At 53.8% G+C, this 26,101-nt stretch overlaps 2 protein-coding genes across 2 annotated transcripts in view; both read right to left on the reverse strand.

The window, feature by feature from the left end:
* Window positions 1-9,730, reverse strand: part of ELP6 (elongator acetyltransferase complex subunit 6) — a 17,077-nt gene extending 7,347 nt beyond the window's left edge. Inside the window, exons 1-3 of the mRNA XM_010562024.1 lie at window positions 9,641-9,730; window positions 5,415-5,493; window positions 3,743-3,813 (exon numbers count right to left, since the gene is read on the reverse strand). Coding sequence (XP_010560326.1) covers window positions 3,743-3,813; window positions 5,415-5,493; window positions 9,641-9,694 — 204 coding nt within the window. The 5' untranslated portion in view covers window positions 9,695-9,730. The remainder of the gene's footprint in view (window positions 1-3,742; window positions 3,814-5,414; window positions 5,494-9,640) is intronic.
* Window positions 9,731-21,424: 11,694 nt separating this feature from the next.
* The window catches only part of CSPG5 (chondroitin sulfate proteoglycan 5 (neuroglycan C)), a 9,706-nt gene continuing 5,029 nt past the window's right edge, over window positions 21,425-26,101 (reverse strand). Inside the window, 4 exon segments of the mRNA XM_010563380.1 lie at window positions 21,425-21,624; window positions 23,635-23,707; window positions 24,729-24,917; window positions 25,892-26,101. The exon segment at window positions 25,892-26,101 is cut by the window's right edge and continues 10 nt beyond it. Of these exon segments, the coding sequence (XP_010561682.1) occupies window positions 21,466-21,624; window positions 23,635-23,707; window positions 24,729-24,917; window positions 25,892-26,101 (631 nt within the window). The 3' untranslated portion in view covers window positions 21,425-21,465.

A 26,101-nucleotide genomic window follows, 5' to 3' on the forward strand; every position in this document is an offset into this window, starting at 1 on the left:
AAAAGAGTGTCCCCTCTTTAAAATAACCAGCAGCTTAGTGCTGTTACACCAGGGCCTGCCTGGACGACAGAGAGAAGGGCCACAGCATGAGAGGAAGGCTGCCAGGGGCAGTGTGCTTGTGGGTCAGACCAGGAATTCGATCTCCTCGGGGCCATGACATTCCTGGGTGGACCCAGCAAGTCCAGTCTCATTTTCCAACTGGGGAACCAGGTCCCAGAGAGACAGCATTGGATGGAGACCTGGACTCGCCCCACTACAGTCATCTGCCACAGCAAACCTCTGCTCGTCTCCCACCTAGCAGCCTGCCTGATGTAACCTCTGGAAGCAACACAGGAAGGATCAGGACAGCTCAGACAGTGGAAGAAGTGCTCAAAATGGCCAACGGCACCTTCCTGACTGCCACAGACACTACACGTCCCTGCTGCAGAGCCACAGTGTTGCAGAGCACCCAAACAGCGTGCATTACCAGCCCTGAAAGCTTTCATTATCTCACAGCACCACGCTCCATTATCACTGGGAGCACACAGACATTATCTCTGGCAATCTGTCATTTATTGATCAAGCCCAGAAATGCTTCTGAAACAGCAACTCAGCGTGACTGGAGCTGCGAGCTCCACAACGGAGCACAATTGTTCTTGTTCATTCGGGATGCTGCCAGCCAGGCAGCGTGGCAGCCCACCGGCCTGCCAGCAGTGACGTCCCTTCAAACCAGAACCGCCGCTTGCCACTGGCCATGTCATAAGGGAAAGCAAAATATTTGCAGGAGAGAACTAGTAATGGAGCATGCGAGGCAGCAGTCATTAGCTCAAACAGCAAACACAGCCGTGGTACAAAGTGCGACGATCTGTGATCAGGCAACCAGCCAAGGTCTCTTCTCTAGTACAACTACTGGCAGGGGAAAGCAGAGGTGACCAGGCGATGTCCTGTCGTCTGTGATCTCAGCACTGTGGCAGGGGACAGGGGAGGAGGCAAGAGAGAGACCAAATGGGGACAAATACGTTTTTCCTTTAAAACAAAACAAACATTGTACAAATGAGGGTGGGAGCACCAATCTGGCAAGCTGCCCTGGTGCCATTAGTCTTGCCGCAGCCTAGCATGTTCTCTACAATGTCGTGACAAATAACATTAACTATCCCTTAAAATTAAGTGCAGACCCTCATGAAAAGAGTGGGATTTGCAGAAAAGGAAAAGCGTAAAGCCAGTATTGCAGCACAGGCACAAAAATCCAGAGAAGCTTTTTCCTGCAAGTAAAATACATCACTGCATTTAGCTAACACAGAAGGAACTGGTTCTGGATTGGTAAGACCTGGCAACACTGTGGGGAAGCAGCACATTAAGGTAAGCATTACTTCAGCTGTGTATAAATATTCAGTATATTACCATACATCAAGTGCTACAAGGACCAGATCCACAAAACATCGCTGTAAAGACTGTGTAATACAACCCTGGCTCCAGGACCCTTCCTCCCAGGCCTGGGACCAGCCCATTCCCAGCAGAAACAGGAGCATCACTAAGTTATGAAGCTCTTGCAACTGCAGTCTTTTGTAAATGCATCATCTTCTGCTAGGAATGATCATGCATGGGAGATTTAACCTGTGGGTGGGATAACATAATGCAGGTGGCCACCCACGGGCCAGATTCTTCCAAGCAGTTCCCAGAAGAACTACAGCCTGACCCCCTGCAGCTCTCCCAGCCAGCACAGAGAGCCAGGCAGCTGGTCTTGAGCTTGCCACTGAGGAAGAAGAGATGGGAAGGGAGCAGCCGGTCACTTGAAGCGTGCAGCTCACCCGACTGCAGCACGACACAGCTCAGGGTACTGCCTGAAATCGGGGGTTGCTGCAGCCACGTAAATGACATCCCAGCTGGTCTCCAATAGAGATCTACAGCAGCAAATTCCTAAGCAAGTCTAAGAGTGAAAGCGCCCTGCCAAAAACCACCTTTACTGAGCCTGATGTGTTCATTTAGGCAAAGAAGGATTAAAGCAAAGACAAGATCTTATGGAAACTCAGACAGATATAAATAACTGATGTTACAACCTCCAGCTCCTCAGAGCTTTGGAAGAATTCACAACAACCGACCACACAGGCACCTGTGAAGTTACAACGCAAGACTGCCTCAGACTTGAAACCAACAGGACAGGGACAGCTCACGGCTGCGGGCGGGCAAATGTAATCGCTTCTCTGAACTCCCCTGGGCAAACTGTATTGTTCTTCTTATCACCTCCCTTCCCATCAGTAACCTTTTTGTTGAAGCATCAGACAGCAAATCATTTTGATTTGCATTGCACGTGTGCTCCAGCTAATCCTCATGTTCTCTCCCTTCTCAGGCTCTCCCACGAGGGAGATGACAACAGCACCTATTAAAAGCACACGCACAAGCTATGCGCCAGGAAATTTCACCACATTAGGCAACACACCAACAAACACAATTCTGCTTTTAGAGCAGGCAAGGATCCCATATTTAACAGCTGAACCTCCTACCTACACCAGTTGCTATGCCCTGTGCATAGCATAATGCCTGTGGGACATTTCCTGTCCCACTTAGCAAGCTCCCCCCAAGATTTCCTCCTCTCTGCAACATGAAGGCCAGAACTATTCCGTGCTCACAGAGGCTGGTTTGCTCAGCAGTAGGGAATCTGCTCCGCTGGGGAATTGCACGTTGAGTATCAGCCTGTGAGTTAAAGCTCCACATGGAAATGCTTCATTTGCTCATTCCATTTTATTTAACTTATGTCTCAGCTTTCAGACCATTGATCTCCTTTTAAAAGGTAAAAACGGAGTAGTAAAAATCCTGTTGCTCAACAAGCATCAAAACTCAACCCACATTTACAGTGGGGAATACAACGTTAATGCAACACCTTGTTCTTCAACACCTGAAAGTCTTTATAAGCAGCCACACTGCTGGGATTTCCAGCAGAACCAGAGGAGGGAGGACCAATGCAAGCTGTCATCCCTTCGGCCCTGGAAGGTCACCTGGACTTCCCAGCTGGAGCATTTCACATCTGAGCCTTGTACAAAAAGCTGAGAGATGCAGTTTAAAGCCAAAGCTCAGACTGATTTGCTGACACTGGGAATGACCCTGCCTACTTTGTTTCTCTGTTTCAGGGTACACATAATCCTTGCCTGACTCACCACGGGAAGGAAATCTGTAAGAACATACTCCGTGCTTGTGGCTCCTCAGACAGCTCAAACTGATGGCTTAGCCCAGAGGCCAAAAGAGGCAGACAGGTGTCCTTCTGAATCTACAGGCGATTCAGCCCAAAGCACTTCACCACAACATAACCATAGGACAAAGTCACCTCAGGAGCTCCTGTGCCATACAGCCAGTGCATCTTGCAGGCGTACAGAGAGGCCCTAGGGACACGGACACCACGGTATTTTTCTCCCCAGAGCACTAATGAAACTACATCTGCCAGTCTGGGCCAGTCTGGGGAATGCTGATCTCCAGAAACATTTCTAAGCACAAAGAAAGCAAGCAGCCATTCAGCACTCTGCCCTCTCCAGGGCAGAGCCTGATGGGGCCCTTGCAGTGACCCTCGTAGCCAGGTTTTTGACCTATATCACATTCCTTCTCCAGCAAGAAGTGTTCTCCAGCCCCTGCCGCAGGCGCACCACTCCTGACCGTCCCCATCAAGATCTGGAAACATTTGCTCACATGCAATTCCTGTTCCCCATTCTCATTCCTTTCCACCCAACAGAAACTACCTGGACCTGTAATTATTAACCTACACCAAGAGACTTACCAGCTTTTGTGCTACGATGTTGTAGTGACTGAAGGACTGGAGCAGGGCCACAAAGCAAACCTTACAGCCAGCTGGGTGAGAAGACAAAAAGACACATTATCATTTCAATTTTGCAAGCTGCCATTATCGAAGCACATAAATCACAGCAGCCAGGCTACAAATCTGTCTGGAAAGGCCTTGAACTGACGCAGGTCTAGGCAGCCCCTCACTTGCTCATGGCTGGGTTTTCAATTTTCACCTTTCTATAGGATTTCTGTATTAGGGAAAACGTTAGTCAGTTTAAAAAGAAAGGGAAAGAACAAGAAAAAGATGACATTAAAAAAGTAGGAGGCCCCTTTTCTGTCTCATGCCATCCTGCCCTGGGATCTCCTGGCACTGTTTGCTGGTATTACTGCAAGGAGGCCAATGGCCAGCCGTGACACAAACTCCTGAAACCACTGACATGCCAAAAATCCCTGTTTTGGGTCTCATAGGGCAAGTGACCTTGACTGGAGAAACACATAGAACAAGCAATTTTGACAAAGTTTGGAAAAGCCAGCACGTGACAACGTGGCCTTATGGTTTGGGCATGAACAAAATCAGTATTTGTTTCTCCCTGCCAGAGAGCAGGACATGGATTTCAAGTGGAACAAGCCAGTGGCCCCAGTTGAGCCTTCACTAACCCCTCAGGAGCTACCAGAAGTTCTGGGCACCAAGCAGGTACTTGGCCAACATGGGGGTGCTACAGACACAGAGTAACTGGCAACCAGGTCCTGGGGTGGAAATGAGCAGGTGACAGCAAGCATACCTGCCTTGAGATAAATTAATAATCCCAAAGGGCTGCCTACCCACAAGGAGGCTTCTCCCAGGCAGGCGGGCAGCTCCCCGCAACAACTCCCAGGACAGTGCGGCAGATCAGCATGTTGGCAGAGCCGTGCAGGGATGCAGGCAGACCCTGAGGCAGTGCCTCGGCAGAGCTGTCCCTTTAAACCATTCACACTGTTAATAACCTGCTCTCCACAGGCTTTCCTGCAGTTTCACTCTGTTCCATTAAGTAAAACAATTTTTTTAAAATGGGGTAAACCCATAGCTGAGGAAGTGGCACTTATGGGGGGCAGGATGCATTCAGCCCCACCACCTGCACAGCACTCCGAGCTAAGTTTCAAGTCTGATAGATACCAGATTTGCTGGGCTGGTTGCTTTGCTAACAGAAAGCTGGAGGAGTCCGTGAGTCCAGCACCCGCTCTACAGGGGCTGGTAGGTTACTCACAGGTGAAACTGTTACCAGAAAAGCAATCAGGCAACTTGCCAGGCTCTTTGTTTGTTTCTTTACTCCCTACCAGCCAGTTGATCCTGATATTTTTAATTACATTATAAAACACCTAGCTAGTGAAGGAATTAGAGTCCACACCTCACTGTCAGATGTCCATGTGATTTACAACGTTCACTGCACTAATGACGAAACAAAGTGCACAGACATTACAGGATGTACCCAAGGATACAGAGCAAGTCCCAAGAACAAGCCCAGACTGGGATCCACAAATCCTGACCTCAAGGCTTTGCGCTAATCCAAGGATGCCTCATGCTCTGCAAAACCAGCTTCTGCTCACGCAGAAACACTTTATGCTGAAGGAACCTCCAAGGAGCAGGCAAAAGCAAACCCTTGCCTTGGAGAGTCCTGCTGGTGACATACCTCTGAGGTAGAAGGAGAGGAAATGGTGCACCAGGAAGCTGCCATCTGTTCTGGTGTCTCGCAGCAGTGTGAATTTACCCTGAAAAAGAAGTAGCAAAATAATTTAACAGAGGAAGATGAGGGCACAAACTGCTCCTGGTTCCATCTTGGTAGACAAGACATCTGCTCAGGCTAGGGGAAACTCTGCAGGTATTAGTCAGAGAAAGAAGTGGACAAGCAGCGCTCCAGCCATCCGTCCGTTTACAAAGAGATGCCAGCGCTTCCTCCAGACACAGCCCACAGGGAGGCATCAGAAGATGTTGAGTTCACTGCTTTCTGAAAGACATGCCCACCAGCTAAAAGCCCTTGCGTTAGACTGAGACCCCAGCTGGACTCCCAAGCTCTGTGCCCACCAAGAGCCACCTCCTCACATGCAAAAACACCTGGCCGCTGCAGAGGACACCAATGAGCAGCACTGCACTTTCCAGTGCTGGCACATCCAGAGCACAGACATATTCATGCCCCTGGTGCTGGACACCATCGACACGGGTGGCTGTGAGCAATTTCCATCTCCCGGCTTTGTCCCCCTCTCCTCCAATTCACAGTCATTTTCTTCCTACTCCAAGTGGCCCAGATGGCAGGGGGACAACAGCCACCCACTCTGTTCCCAGTCCATTCTCCCATTGCCACAGCCAGCACCGCCTGTGCGCTTAAAATGGCAGCCCTGCTACAGCTGCTGCTTCTACTGTCCCCAGACATCCCTCCCTGTCCCCTGTTCCAGGCTTACCTCAAACATGCCATGTTCAGAGCAGAAAACCTTATCATCAAAATATGTGTACTGGAGCAAAGCTCTCTGACAAAGTATACACCTTGTTTTGATCACGCAGGAAATTAATTCCGTTCATCAGTGCATGCTTGTTATCAGTACCAGTCTCATCAAGGCATTTGTTTCCATTAAAATCTTAGTCAAGATGTTTCTTTAATCAATACAAATCATAGAAGAGCTGCTTTTAATCACAGAGAACTTATCAATGCCTTTTTTTTTCCTCAATCTATTAGAAGAAAACAAAAAGCCTTTTGCAGCAACAAGCAATCTACCCATAAGCAATTCACAAGCCATCTATCAGAGTTAACTCCCCAGTGCCTAAAAGACAAAGTTACAAAGCGGTGCTAATGGAATAGCAAATATTGAACACATCTGCAGGGAATGCAAAGCAGAAACCAGGGTAGAGAAGCACTGCTCTGCCTTAGCCAGTGAGAGAGCTCTTTCCCACCCAAAAAAAGGTTTATGCCTCTGTGGCCATTACAATAACAGGAGACACCACTTCCATGAGCATCTCACTAAGACGTATCCTCCATGGCTAAGCCTGGAAGACTCTCTAGGTTCAAACAGCCCAAGTTCAAACGTTCAGCGGTTTATCTTCTGCACGACTCCATCCCCTGCAACTCCCCTCTTCCCTGCAACAGCAGGCTGAATGCCACCCCGAGTCCCTTCCTTTGCCTGTTAGCTCTCAAAAGGCTCCCTCCTTTGCTCCCACATACGCTGTGCAGAACACGGCAGGATGCTATCATTCAGAGCATACATTATTTCGCTTTTTCAAACCTTCCAGTTATCAACCCTTAAATCCTGCCAACCCTCGATTTGCTGTCACACTGCAGCTGCTTAGATAGCACTCAAAACTCTTCACATCTGACGCTTGGATGCCCAGCTAGCCAGGGGTGGAAATGTCCAAACGGTGCATCTCCAGAGCCAGCAGCTGCACCAAAGCACAGCTGGGGGAAGGAAGGAAGGCAACAGCTCCGGGAAAGTCCAGCACCCTGCTTGTGGTCACAGAACTGCCCCAAAGCCTTTATCAGCTCCAGAGCACAGGACACAAGTACAGGAATTGGGGTTCTACCAGTCGTGTTGACACAAGGAGGAAGGCATGCAAAACCAGCAGGAATCTGCAAGGATTTCCAAGGTCTGAAAACCCCTGTGGTCATGCTGCCATCATGTGAGTCCATGCACCTCTTGCACACATCCCCACAGACTATGTATATCAAACTGTTTAGCAGCGGCCGCAAGAAACCAGGTCCCTGGAGGTCCTGAGCACGGGCAGCTTCCCCTTGCTGCCAGGCAAGAGGAATTCTCCTGCTGAGAAGCAGGTAAGTCCTGGCCGCACCACCAGGACCATGTTTGCTGGCATGCAGAAACCCCACAGCCCCCAATTTGCCACCACAGACGTGCGGTCTGATTCTCTTCCCTCTTCTGCACATCCTTCTCAAGCCCAGAAAGATGCTGCTGGGGATGAAGCACTTCCAAAGAGAAGGCCTTCTTGTAACACCTTCTCTATCTGTCTGCCCCACACTCTGCCTTTTTTTTTTTCCACTCTTTCCACCTGCAGGCTACAAGGCAGAAGCTGCAGCTACTTGTTAGAAACTGCCAAAATCCCTTGGCAGGGCAGCAGCGGGTGTCACAAGCATTCAGCGGTGACATGTCAGATACACCTACACAGGCGGCAGCTTCATCCACCTACCAGCCCTACAGTGAAGGCATTTGTCAGCATTTTGAAAATGGCACAAACCAACCATGGAGACACAAAAATCAGGATGGCAGAGATGGGAAGAAGAGATCTGCAAAGGGCTGATGCTTTTTTAAGCACAGCAGGACACCAATTTCTAGCCAGCCTTGGCCAGATATCTCAGCACACCCCACGGACTGTGTCTCGCAGGAGGGAGAGCCCATACCCAGACTGCATGGCTCTGCACAGTAATCAGAGACAATGAGCGGCACAGAGGGGGACTCACAAAACAAGAATACTCATGATTTACCACCAGCTTAGTCCATATCACAGTGTATAAACTCCATCTTCCAACTCTGGCATCAGGGAACACCACTCGTTCTGCAGCCAGCCATATACTGGTGCTACACTACTGCCAGACACCTCGAGGAGGAATCTGGAGCGTGCGATGGGAAGTCCAAGTCCCTGGCTGATGGGAGAGGAAGAGCCAACAGAAATCTGAGGCAATTCCTCACATAAAGGAGCCTTTTGTTCAGCTTCTCTGTCGTGTCCTGCCTGGGCTGCCAAATCAAAAGTCAGGATCTTCAGGCCAAATCTCCTTTTGGTTTTGCTCTGCAGAATTTCCTATTCACATGAAGGTGAGCCCCCTGCCTCCAAAACTGGGCTTGCAGGTGACAGCATCCCCACTTATCCCATGGCTCCACCATCAAAACCTGCCTCAGAACAGGCTCCACTGTGCCAACAGTCCAGTTCCACCAAGGGCTCCTCGCTTAGCATTCCAGGTACATTAAAAACCCAGTCATCAACCCACAGGAACCACAGGGACTTGGGAATTTACACAGCATCAGTCTATCCTTTACGGAGAATGACACTGCTACCACCGAACCTTAGCCAACAACCTCTACCAGGTTTGCTTTGAGCCTCGAGGGCCTGACCTCTATCGAGCAGCACTCTCCCAGCTCTTCCCCGGCATTTTTTCCCCAGCAGACCAGCCCTGTCCCGCTCCAGGCAGGCTGACAAGGAATTACCTCACTGGCATTTTCCAGTCCAGGGAGAAAGCTGCCCTGCTCACATCATAAGCTCTACGAGGAAAGAGGGGAAATTCAAGACTTACAAAATAAATTATCACCCCAAACCTGCTTTTATTACCTAAGTTACTATCTACCAGGAAAGACACAGAGTAATGTGTAACACGTGCGTATTTTATTAACTTTTTACCTGAAGCGCTTTGCGGCTTTTATACAGGGCGAGGGCACTTAGTTACAGCGTGACTTCATCAGCACAAAAACTGCAGGGATTAACTGAATCAATTTAGTGGCCTAACGGAAGAGAAACCTCTAAAACACACCAGAGGGCCCGGAACGAGCGCTGGGTGGCGGGTCGGACCCCCAGTTTTGCCGTTATCCACGACACGGCAACCACCAACGCACAGACACGCCGAAGGCGGCGGGGACAGGGCCCGGCCCCTCCGATACCGAAGCCTGAGCCGTGAGGGGCTGCGGGGAACCAGGGCCGAGCGAAGGGAAGGGCCCGGAGGCCGTTCACCTCTGCCGGAGAGGCCGAGGCCGAGGCCGCCGCCATCCCGCCCTCCCGCCTCCGCCGCCTGACGAGGCCCCGCCCCTCCCAGCATGCACCGCGCGGCTCCCGGCGGCCAGCGCTGCCCGGACTACAATTCCCGGCAGGCACCGCCACAGCGGCCCCGCTCCCTCCCGCCTGACCCTCCCGTCCGCCCGTCCTCCCTCTTACCGTCTCCGGCCGCTGCGGGGAAGCGTCCAGCAGCTCGTTCAGCTCCGTAAACATGGCGGGCGGGCGGCCGCCGCGGAGAGGACCCGGACACTTCCGGGCGGGGAGAGGCGGTGCGGCCCCCCCTAGTCACCTCCGCGCATGCGCTGCGTGGAGCCGAAGGGCGCCGCCTGCTGGAGGGGCGGGGAGCCATGGCGGGCGGCCTTCGCCTCAGCCCAACCGTCCCCGCTCCCCTCAGCGACCCGGCCGGGCCTCGGGGGCTGCCCGGCCTTACCCTGCCTCAGCCGCTGTCCCGGGACGGGTCCCAGATGTCCCTGGAGAGATCTCCAGCATCTTCCCGGGCAGTCTGTGCCGCTGCGGCTGGGCCCAGCGCCGCGGTCTCCCTCGGCGGCCATGCTCCCCCTCCCAGGCAGCCTGGGGAGGGATGAGCAGCGTCGCTGGTCACCCTCACCCTGGTGCTCAGCAGGACCCCGCGGCCTTCTCAGCCCCTCCTGGTGCTTTGGGTTCATCCTGCTGCAGGACTTCGCTTTTTCCCGTGGTAGAGCTCCATGAGGATCCTGTCAGCCCATCATCTCTCCAGCCTGCCCAGGGTCCCTGAGTGGCAAGCATTCCGATCGTTAATGAAGGTGCTAAATGGGACTGGATCCCAGTACACACACAGACAGACAGACAGACACACCCACCCCTTGCTAACTGCAGGTCCCTGGGTTTATATGGCAGATAAAACATGCCATGGGACAGTGGGATATTTGGGAGGGGTACTCTGTCCTATTAACGTTATTAGCACATTTGAGAGCTGCTGAGCATTAATTTGGCACTCTCAAAACAACGAGCCACAGCAGTTCCCAGCCAGCAGCTGAGTAGTAACAGCAAATTTACAGCCTGTAACCACGAAAATCCACATCATTTAGTGTTATTTTTGCCCGTGTGCCTGAATTTGCATTTTTTGGAACTGAATTCACCTTTCCATTTCATTGCCCCATCTAAGCTTTTGTAACCCCTGGTTTTCATAATGTGGACGAGGATTGCCCAGTTTTCATAATTGTGGATGAGGGGAGATGTGCTAGAGCCCTGGATGTGCCAAGGGGCCTGGAGAGAAGATGCACCAGCCTTGCACTGTCCCATCTGCTGTGAGCATTAGGGGGCATCAAACGATGCTAATAAATGGCAAGCGCCAAGCAAGAGAGAGGAGATGCCTGCGTAGTTTCACGTGGGGCTCTTCAGAACCACAAATTATCACTACTGGAGGTTTAGGACGGTGAATAAATGGGAGAAGGGGACAAGTCCGTGGAAGAGAAATCTCCTGAGGGCCGCCACCAGCTCGGGAAGTCCCTGAGCTGCAAATTACTAGGGCCTGGGAGAAGAACTGTGGGAACGCAAGAAGTGCTTGCCTTGGCCTTGGTCTTCCCTCGCCTTCTGGTTAGCATGACTGTGGTAGAAAGGACAGTGGGCTGTATGAATATTTGGTTGAGCCATTGCACCTGTTCTTCTCTCTTTATTTCCTATGTTCTTATGTGTATTTGTAAAATTTATCATCCCGTTCTCCATCCCTTCTTCAGAGTATTTAGGAATATGCTGGCTAAGGCAGGTCCCAGCCCAGACCCTGAGATATCCCCTCTGTAATCTCGCCTGGTTGCAGAAACTGATCATTTGTGTCAGACCTTTGCTTCCTGTCTTTTAACCAGTTATTTAGCTGTGAAAGGACTTCCTCTCTTACCCTTTGATGGCTTCATTTCTGTAAAAGCTTTAGCTGAAAGCTTCTTTAAAAGTCCCAATCACTTTGCTTTTGTTTTCCTATCCTTTCACAGAGCTGGGAACCTGGGTCTGGTCTCAGGGAGTCCAGTAACCAGCTAAGTCCCTGCTCTGTGTTGGTGCAGCCAGAGCCTTAATTCCTTCACCGCCCTTTGAAATAGTCTGGCTCCTGGCCTCCTAGTTCACATGGTTTGTCTGCAGAGCCCCATTCTGCGGCACAGATGACAGCAAAGGGAGTTCACAGATGGTGAAGAACCCGGAGATGTTCCTACCTGGGAGCTCTCAATAGGGCTGCATTTGTATGCTAGTGAATATGCCATTTTCAGACCACCTTTTGTCTGCACTGTCACATTTCTCTCTCTGTAGCACTTTTCTTCCAGCACCTTCAGGAGCTGCAGAGCCCTAAATGCCTTGTAAATGAAATGTAAAATCCTCTCTTTTTCTCTTTGCAGTGGGAAGGGGACCAAAACCGCATGCACAGTACAGCTGCATCTCTCAAAACACCTCTTGTCCTTCTTAATATATTCCTTCTCACATTTCATGACTTGTTACCGCGCGAAGGCAGTGAGAATTTTGCTGTTAAAACTGTTGCCCCTTCCCTCCCATCTGCTTCATGCTTATTTGCAGTATTTACAATGCAGCAAACCTCGTAAGTATTGCATAGTGGAGCCATATGGCATCCATAGGTAACAATGCTGCTTACAATTAAGCTCCTCTGCTATGTCAGACCAGTGGGTAAAAAGCAATTCATGACCAAGAGTAAAAAAAACACAACTGAACAAATCAAAACAATTAATCTTGCGGTGTTCGAGGCAATTCCCAAGAGCATGGCAAGGAAGGTTAACTAAAAGCACTGGGCTTGATGTGAGTGCATGGAAAATGATTTTTAGGGAGAAGGCACTTTGATTCACCTCCTTTGATTATCTGTTTCTGGCAACAGAGATGCTTGCGCTACTTATCGCTGAGCTATCCAGGATATTCCCGTCCCTTTGGATTTTAATGCACACATCAAATTGCACCACAGCAAAAGGAGCGTACCAAAGTGGGAGGGTTTTCTTGTCTTCAGATAACTCTGTTGTTGCTGATAGAATGCTAAATGCTTTAGTAATGCTTTGAGTCATGAAAGATCATTAGCGCTCTGAGGCCAGAGAAGGTTAATAAGAGAGCAGATGTTGGGCTGAGTCAATGGCCGGGTAAGAAAAGAAATGGGCAAGTTGTCCCTTTAACTCAGCTTGTGTTCAGGGGATAAATTCAGCCTGCTCAATGCTCAGGCCTTGACATGGCAAAAAGCAGCTGGAAGGAATAATGGATGAGCTGAACCAGGTGCCGAATTTCTCTGAAGAAATGCAAGAGCCAGACTTTGAAAAGAATTTCTAAGCCAGCGGGTCCCTGCCTGTGACAGCCAGTGGAAAGAGGGAGCACGGAGCCCGGTGCGAGAGGCAGGGCTGTTTTCCGGGGGCGGCTGCTGCCTGCTCCTGCCATTGTCCTGTTCCTCAGACATGTCACCCTGCCGTAACCTCGGTCCTCACCCCTTTGCCATTAACAGTGCTCTTTTCTGTAGGAAAACTCGGGGAAAACTGGTTTCTTTCGGTCACGCTAGCAATGCAGACATCTGACATTTCTTTTCCAGCTTGCCCATGCTTTGCAAATGAGCAGCAACACCAGAGCTGGTTATGGTTAGCTCCTAATTTCAAACATCACTGCCTGTCGTTGTGTTTGGACTCACGCTTCCCACTTTCAGCAGCTAGCAGATCTGCCCTGTGCCCGCTGGAAGTGGGGGTTAGGTATTACACTGGCCGGCACAGGACCTCGCCATCTTCCTCGGGGACTGGCTCAGAAACGCAGAGGGTAAAATAGCCAAGTAGCAGCCGGGGAGCGAGGAGTGTTGGCTTTCACATTCCTGTCTTCTTTAGCTTGGCAGCAGTTGGGAAAATCACTGCTGATGAAACAGAGTCCTGCAGGTATTTACAAAGCCTCTAGTCTGTGATTCCCCAAGGCCACAGATCATAGAATAGTTTGGGTTGGGCTGTAGGGACAAAGCACCAGGGAGGAGATGGGGAAAATAAATACGAATTTAGATGCCCGAGGACATGGTAAAACAGCCGTTGACACCTGAGCTGCCTTTAAAAGACAGACACCTTCGAAAGAAAAACACCGAACAGCATCAGCGCCTACGACTCCCTCTTTTACCTTCTCCTTATACTGGTTGCATGAAGCCAGATACATGCTTCAGGGTGGGGTTAGTCTCACATCTGGGTATTCACTGTCCTGGAAGATTTTATGGGGGACTGATACAACTGGGACAGAAGAAATACAAGGTAAATAGAGAAAATAGGAAAGGCAATGATTTTTATTCTTTCCCTTTTCAAATCTTACTTTTTACCTACTTGTATACATATATACATATATATCCCCCTGTGTATGTAGCAACTATTAAAAATGTAGGAGGAAATTAAAAAATGTAGGAGCAAATTATTTAAAAATTACCATTCTGTCAGCCCCCAGTGAAGGTGAAGCTCATAAACCTGTTTTGCAGAGGCAACGACCCTGGCAGAGGGACAGAAGAGCAGGCCTGACATTTCTGATGAGAAAAAAGCAGAAGCATCGCACTATCACTGAGCATAAGACTGGAGGGACTCAGAGAGGTTGTGTAGATAGAGCAACACCTGCCACCAGGCAAAATCAGCTCAACTTAAACCCTTCTTGACAGATGTTTGTCCAACCTGTTCTTAGAAACCCTCAGCGACAATGACTCTGCACCGTCTCTTGGCATTTCTTTCCGGCACCTCATTATCCCCGCTTTAGACACTTGCCGCTGATGTCAAACCTAAGTAATCCTTCGCTACATTTAACCATGGTTTGTTTGCTGATTGCTGGTGGCTGTGAAGAATAATTTACAGCATTCATAAAGCAAGGGGAAAAAAAAAAAAGAGTTTTGATTCAATTTTCAGGTCACCTTTAAAATTCACTTTACCATTTCGAAGCAAAATGCCTGCTGGCTCTCCACAAGGGGTCTCCAGGCCTTTTCCAGCAGAAACTGAAAAATCCCTGGGAAAAGTGCTGAAACCAGCAGGGATCCAGCAGCAAAGTCATCTCAGTGAGGAACTGCTGAGATCCTGAGGATGGCTGCAAGCAAAATGGGATCAAAGCAGGCAGAGAAAACACTGTCCTTCTCCTCTCCCAGATGCAGATGTTTGGCTCTCTAAATACACTGCTTTCTGCCCTTCTCATCCACCATCATCCCCTCATCCTTCACGCTTCTTACCCTCTTCTGACTCTGTTCCTCATTTGGACCCATCCTGCTTTTCTTCTTGCCTCTCTGATCTTTTCCTTCCCATCTTCCCAACTCTTGCTCACAGAGCTCTCCCACGGTTCCTCTTTTCCTGCCCTCTCCTATTTCTGCTGATCTTACCTACGACATACTCTCAGCATCCCAAGGATGATACAGACAACTTCAGAGATCCACTTCTCTGCTCCACATCTGTATCCCTGGCCTGGGTCACCACGCAGAAGCAAGAGCTCTAAAGCTGCAGAAGAATCTCCTCATCTTCTCCCATATCCTTCCTGAAATCTCCTCTTTTCCAATGTCTGCACAAAACTCTAGCAAGTTTGGCTCATCTTGTGCTAAACCCTGCTGTCTGCCATGCCAGCCAGTATTGTCTCACTGTTTCTTTGTACTCTTCTACCCAACAGATTGTCTCCATCTGCTGTCTCTTGCCTTGCAGTTAAATTCTGAGCTCTCTGAAACAAGAACCGTATTTTCATGCTGCGTTTTTGTAGCACGTAGCAAAAGATCTTCATTCAAGATCGAGACTCCTGGGTGCTTCTGCAGAATGAATTCTAGTTCATTTAATAAATGCAAATTGTATACGTAGATTGGAGCAATATTCCTGAATCAAGAAATATTGGGGAGTGAAAGAAGCAAACAGCTTATCCTTCAGCCCCACCTCTGTCCATGCGAAGAAGTGGTGTGCTGGAGAACACAGGATCATAGAAAACAGAGCTGAGAGGGACCCAGGGGATCGGCAATCCCACAGCCTCGCCGTATGGGAGAGTCAGCAGTTCCTGCCACTCTGAGAGGCACCTAACCCGCTCTTGATGACCTCTACAAGGAGAGCTGCCCACCCTCCCCAGGCAGCTTGTCCTTGTGTTCTTTCTCCTTACAGGTAGGAAATACTTCCTAATGTCTTGCTGAATTGTCTCTTCTGGCAACTGAAGTTCACCTTTTTGGGGGGTCTTCTGACATGCCACCACAGATCCTAGTTATTCCCAGCCTTTTTGAAGAAGTCTTTACACCCTTTGAGACTGTTCTCATGTCCCCTTGGTCTTCAGTTCTCCACACTGCCCACCCCACCCCGCAGAGGCTGTCTTTTCTGGATCTCTCAACTTTCTTCTTGCTTCCCTTTAACCTTCTCCCATGGGCTGCATCTTTCCTGAAGTAAGTGGCATGCCTCAAACTGGAACCAGTCTTGTAAAACCTTATCCAACCCTTGTGCTTACCTAATAGATCTGAGGTGGCTTTAACTAGTTTTCTAAGTGCCATAGGATGAAGTTCAGAAAATGCCTAACCAATCCGTGTATGCTTTTAGTATTCTCATTTATTGCAGTTAACACTCTCTTGGTGGAGAAGAGCACAATATCCTATTTATTGTGGTAGGCACCTGCTTGCAGTTGACATTTTTAAAGACCAGTTTTAAAAAAACCCAGACTGTGAAATCCTTGAATTCTCAGCCGCCTTTGTCAGCAGCCTTCCTTCTTCACTGGGTCCGGACCAACACTCTCTTGCTCGTTCTCCTCCTGCTGATGTAGTCTTTTCTTCTTCCTCTTAACGATGCTTGCTATTTCCATCTCAATTTGTGCCTTGGCCTTTCTGATGTTTCCCCACATGCTTATGCTACTCTTATAACTGTCCTTAGTAATTTGACCTAGTTCCAGCTTTCTGTAAACTTTTTTTCTTGAGCCTGAGGTCACTGAAGAGCTTGCAATGTAGCCAAGCTGGTTCCTACTACATTTCCTATTGGGATGGCTTGTGTGTGTGTTGTTTGCATCGTTTCTTTGAAGAACTGCCAGTTTCCTTAACTCCTTTCACTTTTAAACGTGCCTCCCATGAGATCTTACTTACCATTTCTCGAAGTGTCCCAGGGTCTCTTGTCTTTATTTCCCTTTTCTTCCACATCTCTTCATGGGGGTTGTGAGCTTGGTCACTCCACGCTCAGTCTTGGCCAACTTGCCTCCTGCCTTTACATTTCAAATCAGTCTCCAGTGGCTGATCGCCATCGCTGCCTGCAGGCGTGCTGGGCTGCCTGCACCCTGATCTCTTCCTCTCCCAGCAGAACCAGTTAACCTAAGCCATGTGCTGGCCAGCATGGCCCAAAGCAGTGACAAACAGGGCCTGCCATGGTTAAAGCCATCCCCAGAGCTTCACTAGCGTCAGCAAATGCATGCCCAGCTGTTCTTTCCCACACTGAGCATTTTACAGTTTATGAAGCTAAGAGGATTTTGCTTTTCTCCTCTCTTTAAATCCAATGTAGAGTCAGTTTAATACTGGATTCGCTCCCTGTTACAGTAAGACTGAGAATAATGGAGTAATTGGTATTTCCCATTACTAAATGCTGAGGTCCTGATGCTTTCTGGCTATGCAAATACTGGTTAAGGGCTCCTACAAGCCAGGAGGCAGCCCAGCAACAGTGGGAAGACCTGGATGTCAGCAGAGGTGCTCTCACGAGCTCCCCACGGTGACCTACAGGACATGTCTTCTCCCAAATGTGCCTCTTGGGTCACCAGGAAGCATCCTGAGCTCCCTGTGCAGCGGTGCTGTGCTGGGGGTTGGCAAAGCAGCTCCCAGGGATGCTCCAGGTGGGTCAGGAGGGTTTGGGAATGGTCCCTCAAGCCCGAGGGACCCCAAGTCCTTTCCCCAAGTCCTGGGAGGCTGGAGGTGGGATAGCGAGGGTGGGATTCCTCTGACCACGTGTAGATGTGTACAACCAGAGCACATCTGGGCTACAGCTGTACTTAAAGGGAGCCAGACCATACCGTGGTGGAGGACGTGGGTCAGATAAGCACCGACCAAGAGGAAAGGAGACATCCAGCCTCATCTTCCAAATATTCCTCAAAGGCAAGGGGAGCTGCCGGGGCTGTAGGGCCAGCTCTCAGGCAAGGAAATGGCATGGGGGGGCGTTCAAAAGGGCACATGGGGAAGACACGGCATTGCCACACCGGCACGGTCCGGCAAGGCAGCGGGATGCGGGTTTGTGGTGGGGTGGGAGCATCTGGGGCTGTGCCTAGGGCGAAGCGGGTGCCCCTGCCAGCGTGGTGGGTGCCAGCAGCCCGCAACAACGGCCGCAGCTGTGCTCAGCGTGTGTAAACCCAAGCCAGCAAAGAGACGGTGCTGGAGAGGACATGGGCACAGAGCTCCCACCCCACCAGCTCCAGGTATCAAATAAATCCCCAGCCTCCACTCTCAGGGAAAGCTCCCAGCAGCTCGGGGAAGGACAGCTAAACTCTGGGTCCAAAAGGAGCAGTGTCCCGCACTGAGGGCATTGAGCACGGCTCGGGGTCCACACAGCCTGCCGGGGACCACGGAGCCGCCGATCTGACCCCTTCTCCCCTCCTTCGCTCTCCCGGCCAGGGCTCAGCCGGTAAATCGGGACTCCGGCTATTTTGTTTCAGGCAGCCGGAGCTTGTCAAAAGGAAGAAAGGCTCCTTGTCTCGGGGTCGTGGCTCTAATCCTGTTATGTGTCTGTAAGAGAAAAGAGGACGATGGAGCGAGGAGCACAGACCTGGTGCCGATGCCAATTCCCTTCCCTTCGCACCCAGTGTCCCGTGCCAGCCCTCACCCAGCCACAAAAGGCTGCCTCCCGTCCCGGCAAACTAACCAAGCATTTAAATTTAATAGCTGTCCGCAACCTCGCCGTTTCAAAGTGATTAAGCATTCGATTAAAGCCCATGTGTTGCTTTGCTGGCTGGGAGGCAAATTCCTCCACAGGGCCCGTGAAATCGGCTCCGGTGACCGGCACGGCACACGGCGGATGCTCTTTGCCGTCCCCCCTGCTCTCCCCGTGTCAGACGAGGTGCTGACAGGGAGCCTGGCCCCTCGGGTAACCCCAGCTGCCCCCTCCATCCCGATGCACCCGTGCGTGCAAACAGTGCTCCTCCCTCCGTCGGTGCTCCGGCAAAGCCAGAGCAGGAGGAGAGCCCGCGGGCTGGGGACGTGCCATCGCCCAGGGGAGAAACCGAGGCACGGCGAGGGACGCTGAGGCCAGAGTGAGATGGGGCTCCAGGGCTCATGGCCGGCTGGAGCGAGATCAGGAATGGAGGTTGTGTCTTCATGCAGAAAACAGGAGCGCGCCAGATAGGTGAGTACGGTCTGAAGCAGGGCGCACAGCAAGGAGGGGAATTATGGGGGTGAGACCGATACCCCAGAGCAGAGGGACAGGGGGACAAATAACCCCAGCTCTCTTAACGTGTGTATTATGAACAGGAGCATCCTTAGACCCGCTTAAATCCTTGTGACCCAATTTTGCCCTGAATCCCGATAAGTCCCTACAGCCCGTGTGGGTGAGCAGCTGCAGCCGAGAGTGCCAGGCTGAGGATGACACCCATCACCTCGAGTCTTCCTCGGGTCCACCCCTCGCTGCTCTTAAACGAGGGGTTAACACCGAGGAGTTACCACCTCGGCTTTGCAGGGAGGTTGTTGCCCCACTGCCCTTTGCTGCCTACCTTGACCACGTGCTGGGCTCCTCTGAAAGGACGAAAAACGGGTGGTGAAGGACGAACAACCCCAGGTTGCTACTTTGCCCACCTCGGAGGCTCCCAAGGTGGGCACCTCCGTGTCCAGGCAGGGCAGATCCAGGATGGATGGGCTGTGCCATGCCAGCAGCACGACGGAGGGGCTGATGCCATGCCAGCCTCATCTCCAGGGTGGGCATCATCCGTGATGGATGGGCTGTGCCGTGCCAGCCTCATCTCCAAGCAGAAGAAGGAGCACAGCAGGGACGGCGGCTTCCCCAAAGGGTGAAGGCTGCCCCAGGAGACTTGCCTGCTGCTGGCCAGCAAAACAGGGATGAGGTTTCTCTGTCTGGTCAGGAGACCGGCATTATGCCAGCTGCTTCTCTGCAAAGGAGATTTTCTTCTCTCCCCAGGCAGCGTCCGGCTGGACCCGCAGGTGCCGTCAGGAAGGATCCCAGTGAGGAGCGGACCATTTCCAGAGCCCACCATGCAGCCGCACATTCACTGGTTGGACTCGCTCCGTGGCCGCCCCATCCCACCCCACGTCTCCCTGCATCTGGCCCCACTGACTCCCTCCAAGGGCAGCTGGAGACGTGGGGTGGCCTCCTCCATCCCTGCAGTGCCCATTCCCTCCTCTTCCCTGCAGCTTCACAGGCATTTCTCACCCACAACCCCATGTCATTCCTCATCCCCTCCAACATCCCCTTCCTTATGCATGCCCATAACCATTTCTTCTCCTCTCGCTCCTTGTACTTGTCCTGGTTTCAGGAAGAAGAAACCTGATTTTCCATGACGCTTTCTCGGGCATCGGCACCTCCTCTCCACTCAGCCAGGCTCCTGCTCCCCCAACACATCGCTCTCCCCCCGGGCTTGGCCCCAGCCATCTTTTCTCTCTGTGTCCATGCTGCCCTGGTGCTTTATTCACGGTTTTAGCTGCCGTACTGTCCAGCTCCATGCTGGAAGGGGACTGGCAAAAACCAAAGCCCTGATGGTGCCAGTCAGCCACTCGCTCCGCTTTGCTTGACCCCCGGGATTGTCTGCCGGCTCCCACTGCCACCCCTCATTTTTTAATCTCCCCAAGTGAGCTGAGAATTAATTATTTAGCAGCACGCAGAAAGCATCGGGAACATCTAAAACACGCTGAGCTGCAGCTTTAGCTCCTACCTGCCCTGGGGAGATCGCCGGCTGCATCCCTAACGCACGGCACGCTTAATATTGTATGTTGATTAATTGCTTCATTTCCTCTCTCCCGAGGAGCTGTGAGTTTTGGCTCGTGGGTGAATCCGTCTCTGGAAGAAATCGGCTCCTGCGGGAAGCAAGAGGGAGCCACGGCCGGAGGGGAGGGCGGTGGGAGTGCTGGGGTTCCCTGGGGAGAGACCCCCCCGCTCCACGCTTGGTGCCAGGTCAGGGTGATGGCAATCGGAGGGGACTGCTTCTGATTTACACCGGCAGAAGCTGGGCCAGCGTTGCCAAAGCTTCCAGGGGTTTTGCCGGAGAGAAATGAGGAGCTGGGGAGTGACGACCCCAGGGCGTTTCAGCTGCAGAGCCCAAAATCCCACTGACATCCTGGGCAGCTCCATTGAAAGGAGGCAGTTTGGACAGGAGGTGGCTGGGAACACGCTGTTGGTGACGGCTGCACCCCCCCGTGCACCCATACCTTGCGGGCGGACCCCATGATGGGGACAGGGATGGAGCAGACCCTGTGAGTACCCCAGGCACCTCCACCAAACATCCCGGGGTGTCCCAGCTGCACCCAAGCGTGTCTGGGATGGCAGCACCCCGCAGGGTCCCCGCTCCGGTGGGACACGTTGCACCCCTGGCTTGGCAAAGCCAGGGAGGGCAGGGAAGGGCGGGACTGGGCACCCACCACCCACCCTGGGTGATGCTCAGATGGGAGCCGGGGGAGCAGGGACCAAACCTGCTGTGTCTGTGTCGGGAGATCGCAGGCACCGGCAAGAGGCTTAACTTTAAAAAAAAAAAAAGTTTTATTTCAAGATCTTCCTTTTTTTTTTGTTGTTTTTACCTGTATTTCAAAAAAAGTGGGGTAAAAGTACAAAAAAAGTCAGTTGCGGAATGGCAAAGGTTTAGAAATCACAGCGCTGAACTAACCCAAGCGATAGACACGGAGCACAAACCAAACACCCCCACGACACGACGCGGCCAAAGACCATTTACAGCCTTTGGCTTTGTATTATTATTAATTAATTTTTGTTTTCCTCTGTACAAAACACACCAAAGCATGCCACGGAGCGGGAAAAAAGAGATACCAGACGGGGAGGAGACAGGAGATTTGTACAGCAGGGGATGGGAGGGCTGGCTCCCGCTCTCGCCTCCTTCTCCTCCCCTGCTCACGTCAGGTTGTTCTGCAGACAGTTGAGCTCGCTGCCGTCCTGCTCCCCTTTGCCGTCGTGCTTGGGCGACGTCGAGTTGTGGATGTTAAATGGCTCCTCGTCCTTCAGGCAGGATTTCAGGGAGTCCTGCAGCTTGTGGGGAGCGCTGGGGTCGTCCTGCCAGGAGAGATGGTGGAGGGAGGGCGGGGTAAGGAGACGACTGTGCCATGGGGGACACCGTTGCAATGGCCGGGGGGGGGGTGACCCACAGCGGGGAGCAGGTGAAGGCACCGCTGACACCCCCAGCATCCCGAACCGGGCTCTGCCTCCTTACAGGCAGCCCCTGGCAGCAGGCAGGGCTGCCCAAAAGTGAATACAAATGTGTTCCCCCCCCCTCAGTACACATCTCAGCATGGGGGGACATGGAGCTCACAGCACGGGGAGGGGGGAGCCGGCGGATGAGAGGGTCCGACCTGCCTGCGGTGACTCGCTGCCGTTCCCCACCACGGGTTCCCCATGTCGGGGTGCCTCCAGCACCCAAAGCCACTTGCCAACAGCGCCCAAAAGAACCGCATCGGTCACGGGAGCCATCCCACCCGCCGCCCCTCCAGCCACCCCCGCTGTCCCCCTCACCACCCCATTTCTCTTCCCATTTCCAGCCCGGCTCGTCTCATCATCCCCGCGACAATTAGCAACTCCCCGAGCGGCGCTTGGCAGGAGGCCCGAGGGGTTGGATTTATTGCGGTTCGCTAGCGTACAGCTGGCCCCGCCGTGCCGCTGACCGGATCTGCCGGCGGCAAAACCGGGGACGTCTCTTCCCAATGTCCCCCCATGGCTGCCGGGAGCATCTTCTCCCCGGGGCTGGGCTGCGCCCCGAGTTTTTCCCACATCCATGGGGAGAGCGGCACCCACCAGCACCGGGGCTGAGCTCCGGCTGTGTTGGGTAATGTCTGTGCCGGGACGGTCCCAGCATCGCTGGTGGGGCAGGATGAGCCCTGGCATGGGGGTCTGCGAGGGCGGGATGGGCCGTGGCGGTGAGGCACCCGCCGGCATCGTAGCAGTTACGGTGCTCCCGGTGCCACACGGCGAGCGGCGGATGGATGGAGACACCCAAGGGCCGGTATCGCACAGCCGTGCTCATACAAGGACGGGAAACCTCCATCTTCTGGGCAGCGACCCTATGAGGGCTTCCCAGCTCGTCCCGGCTCATGCTATCGACTCCACAGCAAATGCCACGGGACGGGGACCGAGCTCCATCGCCCGGCACAGCGGCTGCACCACGCGTCCCCAACAACCCCTTTCCCAGGGGTGTCGACTCCGCTGTCCCCTCCACATCCTCGGTACGCCGCATCCCAGGCACCGCGCTGCTGGGGAGCGGCACTGAATTCATCCCAAGATTCATCCTTTCCACAGCGGGGAGCGAGCCGGCTCCGGGACCCTCCTGCCAGGGTGGCCGGGCCGAGCGGTGGCAGACGCTACGGCTGCTAAAGGTGGTCGAAAGACGGGGAAAACCGGCGGTGGGATAAGGCAAAGGCTAGAGGGACCTATGCTCCTCCTCCGGCTCACGCTCGGCAAAGACCTTAGCTTCTCTCTGTTTCGATTCGAAAGACAGGAGGTTGGAAGGGCAGCCCCGGGGGGATGCGGGTGGTCACATCCTGACCCCACCAGCAGCATCCCGGAGCGTTTCATCCTCCAGCATCGCCCGCTGCTGCCGGCCGTCATCCGCCGGTCCTGCCCTAGAGCGATGCCACAGCCGAGGAGCATCGTCTGCCGGAGCTGCATCGCACCGGCTGTCCCCTCCCTGAAAATGCCGGCACAGCCGCCCCCGTCACCCGCACACGGAGCCAAAGCCACCGGGTGACTTTGGATGGTGGTTCCCCGGGGACTCACAGGGGCAAGAGGGGACGGGGCAGGGGGACAGTGGGGTGACACCGACCCCCTGCCTGGCCCAGGTCTGGTTTGGGTAGTCGGGGCAGGATGAGGCATGGCAGGACCTGACAGAGGGGATGGAGCGGTGGCCACAGTGGGATGGGGACAGGGGGATGCAGAGGGACCCGGCAGTGAGACCGTCACGCAGGCAGTGCCAGGACCACGGATGTGGGGGGACAGACGGGATGTTACCGGACAGAGGGACAAGGATAGGACAGCAAGCAGGAGCAGGGGGACGGTGCCGCAAAATCCTCTTACGTTTGGGTGGGAGCCCTCGGCGATGGTGGAGAGGGAGAAGTTGTCATTGTGCAGCTCGGACGGGGTGCGGTATCTGCCGGGGGGGGGAGAGGAGAGCATGGCGGTGAGACTGGGGGTGCCGCCGAACACCCCCCGCACCCCTGACTGCGTTTTGGGGTGAAGCTGGTGTCAGGGGGGGTAAATGCTCCCAGCGCTGGAGGCCTGAGGGTTAAATGTCCCCAGGGATGGAGGTTTGGGGCTAAACAACCCCAGATCTGGGGGCGTGGGGGCTAAATGCCCCTAGCTATGGAGATTTGGGGGCTAAATGACCCCAGCTATGGGGTTGGGGGCTAAATGTCCCCAGCTATGGGGTTTGGGGTCTAAATGACCTGAGCGCTGGCATTTTGGGGGGCTAAATGCCTTTCAATCTGAGGGTTTGGGGGGGTTAATCACCCCCAGCTCTGGGAAGGTGCAGGCAGGCGAGCGGCGAGGGCAGCCCAGGGCAGGCAGGAGCCGCGGGCTCCCAGGGCCTGAGAGGGAGACCCATGGGCTGGCAGGGAGTTTCGCTGCTAATTACACTTGGCACTCCCAAACACTAATTAACAGCTCATTAGGGACTGAGGCTGGGAGGGCTCTCTCCTTCCAGGCTCCAGTGAGGTGGGCAGCAATTGCTGGGGTGGTGGTGGGGGGATGATGACCCCAACCTTCGCCCACGCCAGCCCTGTCCCCCCCCAGCCCTGTCCCCAGGGACACAGTCGGGACCATCTCCGGTGGCCCCTGGGCAGCGTGGTGAGCCCAGCCGGTGGCCCCAGCTCCCAGTGCAGCAGATTAACTGGTGCCAGTCAGGAGCAGCTTTAAAGGATTAACCGTGGAGCAGGAGCCACAAAGCCACGTCCCCACAGGGCACCTGCCTCCAGGAGCTTTCCCACCCACCGTCACCTTGTCCCCGTTGGCATAGGGGGTCCTGGTGACACCCCGCAGGGACGGGACCGCATCCAGCCCCAGTGCCACCACCGGGAGCTGAGACCACCCAAACCACTGGGGCTACCGGGGTGCTACCCTAAAGCGGTCAGGGACAGTTTTAGGGGTGCCAGCCCCGTCCCGATGCCGCTTACTTGGTCTTGCGCAGTTTGCTGTTCTCCGTCTTGAGCAGGTAGAGCTTCTTGGCGAAGAAGACGGTGAGCATGAAGAGCAGCAGCACCACGAGGGCAGCCGAGCCCACGGCCACGCACATCACTTGGAAGTCGGTGACGATGGCCTCGCAGCGCGTGCCCTTGTGCCACGTGTAGTCTTGCGTGTTGCACCTGCGAGGGGAGGCGGTTAGGGACCCCCAACCCCAAAAAAACGTGTCCCCGTCCCATAGAGCATCTTCAGGGGACACTGACATCTGTAATCAGGGAGATTACGGGGAATGAGATTACTGCGTCCTCAAGGACCACCCTGAGAGGGGTGACACCCCCCCCCGAAAACGCTGGGATCTAGTGAGATGGGTGACAGTGGAGGATGCCGGGAGGGGGGTCGGGGTCCCCCCCAGGCGATGCTCGTCCCCCACACCCCATCCCGGCGGCGGTGGGGAGCAGGGTGGCTGTCGGGGACAGCCCCGTCACACCATACATCCACGTCCCCCCGTGTAGGCGGGCTCGGCGCCAGCCGCACGACGCGTGCCGAGCCGTACGGCACAGCCGGTGTCGGCCCTCCCCGGGGCGCAATCTGCTGGGGCCGATTAGCGCGGAGGCCCTGGAGCTTCGGCTGCAAGGCCCTGACCTAATTCCTGCCCAGCCGCCGCTTGGGGGGCAGGGAAAGACCCTCTGTGTCCCAGCGGGACAGGGCTGTGGGGGTGAAGGGGGACAGAGCCGGGGGATGGAGATGCTGGGAATGGGGTGCATGGAGACAGAGATATGGGAATGGGGTGCAGGGGGATGGAGAGCCCAGGGATGGGGTGCATGGAGACAGAGATGCTGGGAATGGGCTGCAGGGGGATGGAAAGCCTGGGAATGGGGTGCATGGAGACAGAGATATGGGAATGGGCTGCAGGGGGATGGAGAGCCCGGGAATGGGGTCCACAGGGTGGAGATCCTGGGGATGGGGTGCATGGAGACAGAGATGCTGGGAATAGGGTGCAGGAGGACAGAGAACCCGGGAATGGGGTGCATGGAGACAGAGATATGGGAATGGGCTGCAGGGGGATGGAGAGCCCAGAGATGGGGTGCAGGGGGATGGAAAGCCCACATACGCACCCCCCCATCTCCCCACAGGACCTGGGGTCCCCATCCCTTACCGGCAGAAGGCCCCATGGCTCTCCACCAGGTAGCACTGGCCGCCGTTGTGGCAGTAGCTGGGGACGAGGTCGCAGACGGAGCGGCAGGAGCTGTTGTGCCGCACGTAACCGCTCCGGCACTCGGTGCCGTTCTCCGGCTGGCCCCGCTCCCCCGGCCGCGGCCGCGCCGTGGGGCTGCCCCCCGCCACGCCAGAGGGCTGCGGCGGGACC

Source organism: Haliaeetus leucocephalus, unplaced genomic scaffold (assembly GCF_000737465.1).
Source record: "Haliaeetus leucocephalus isolate CR32 unplaced genomic scaffold, Haliaeetus_leucocephalus-4.0 Scaffold0, whole genome shotgun sequence".
In the NCBI taxonomy this organism is placed as follows: Eukaryota; Metazoa; Chordata; class Aves; order Accipitriformes; family Accipitridae; genus Haliaeetus; species Haliaeetus leucocephalus.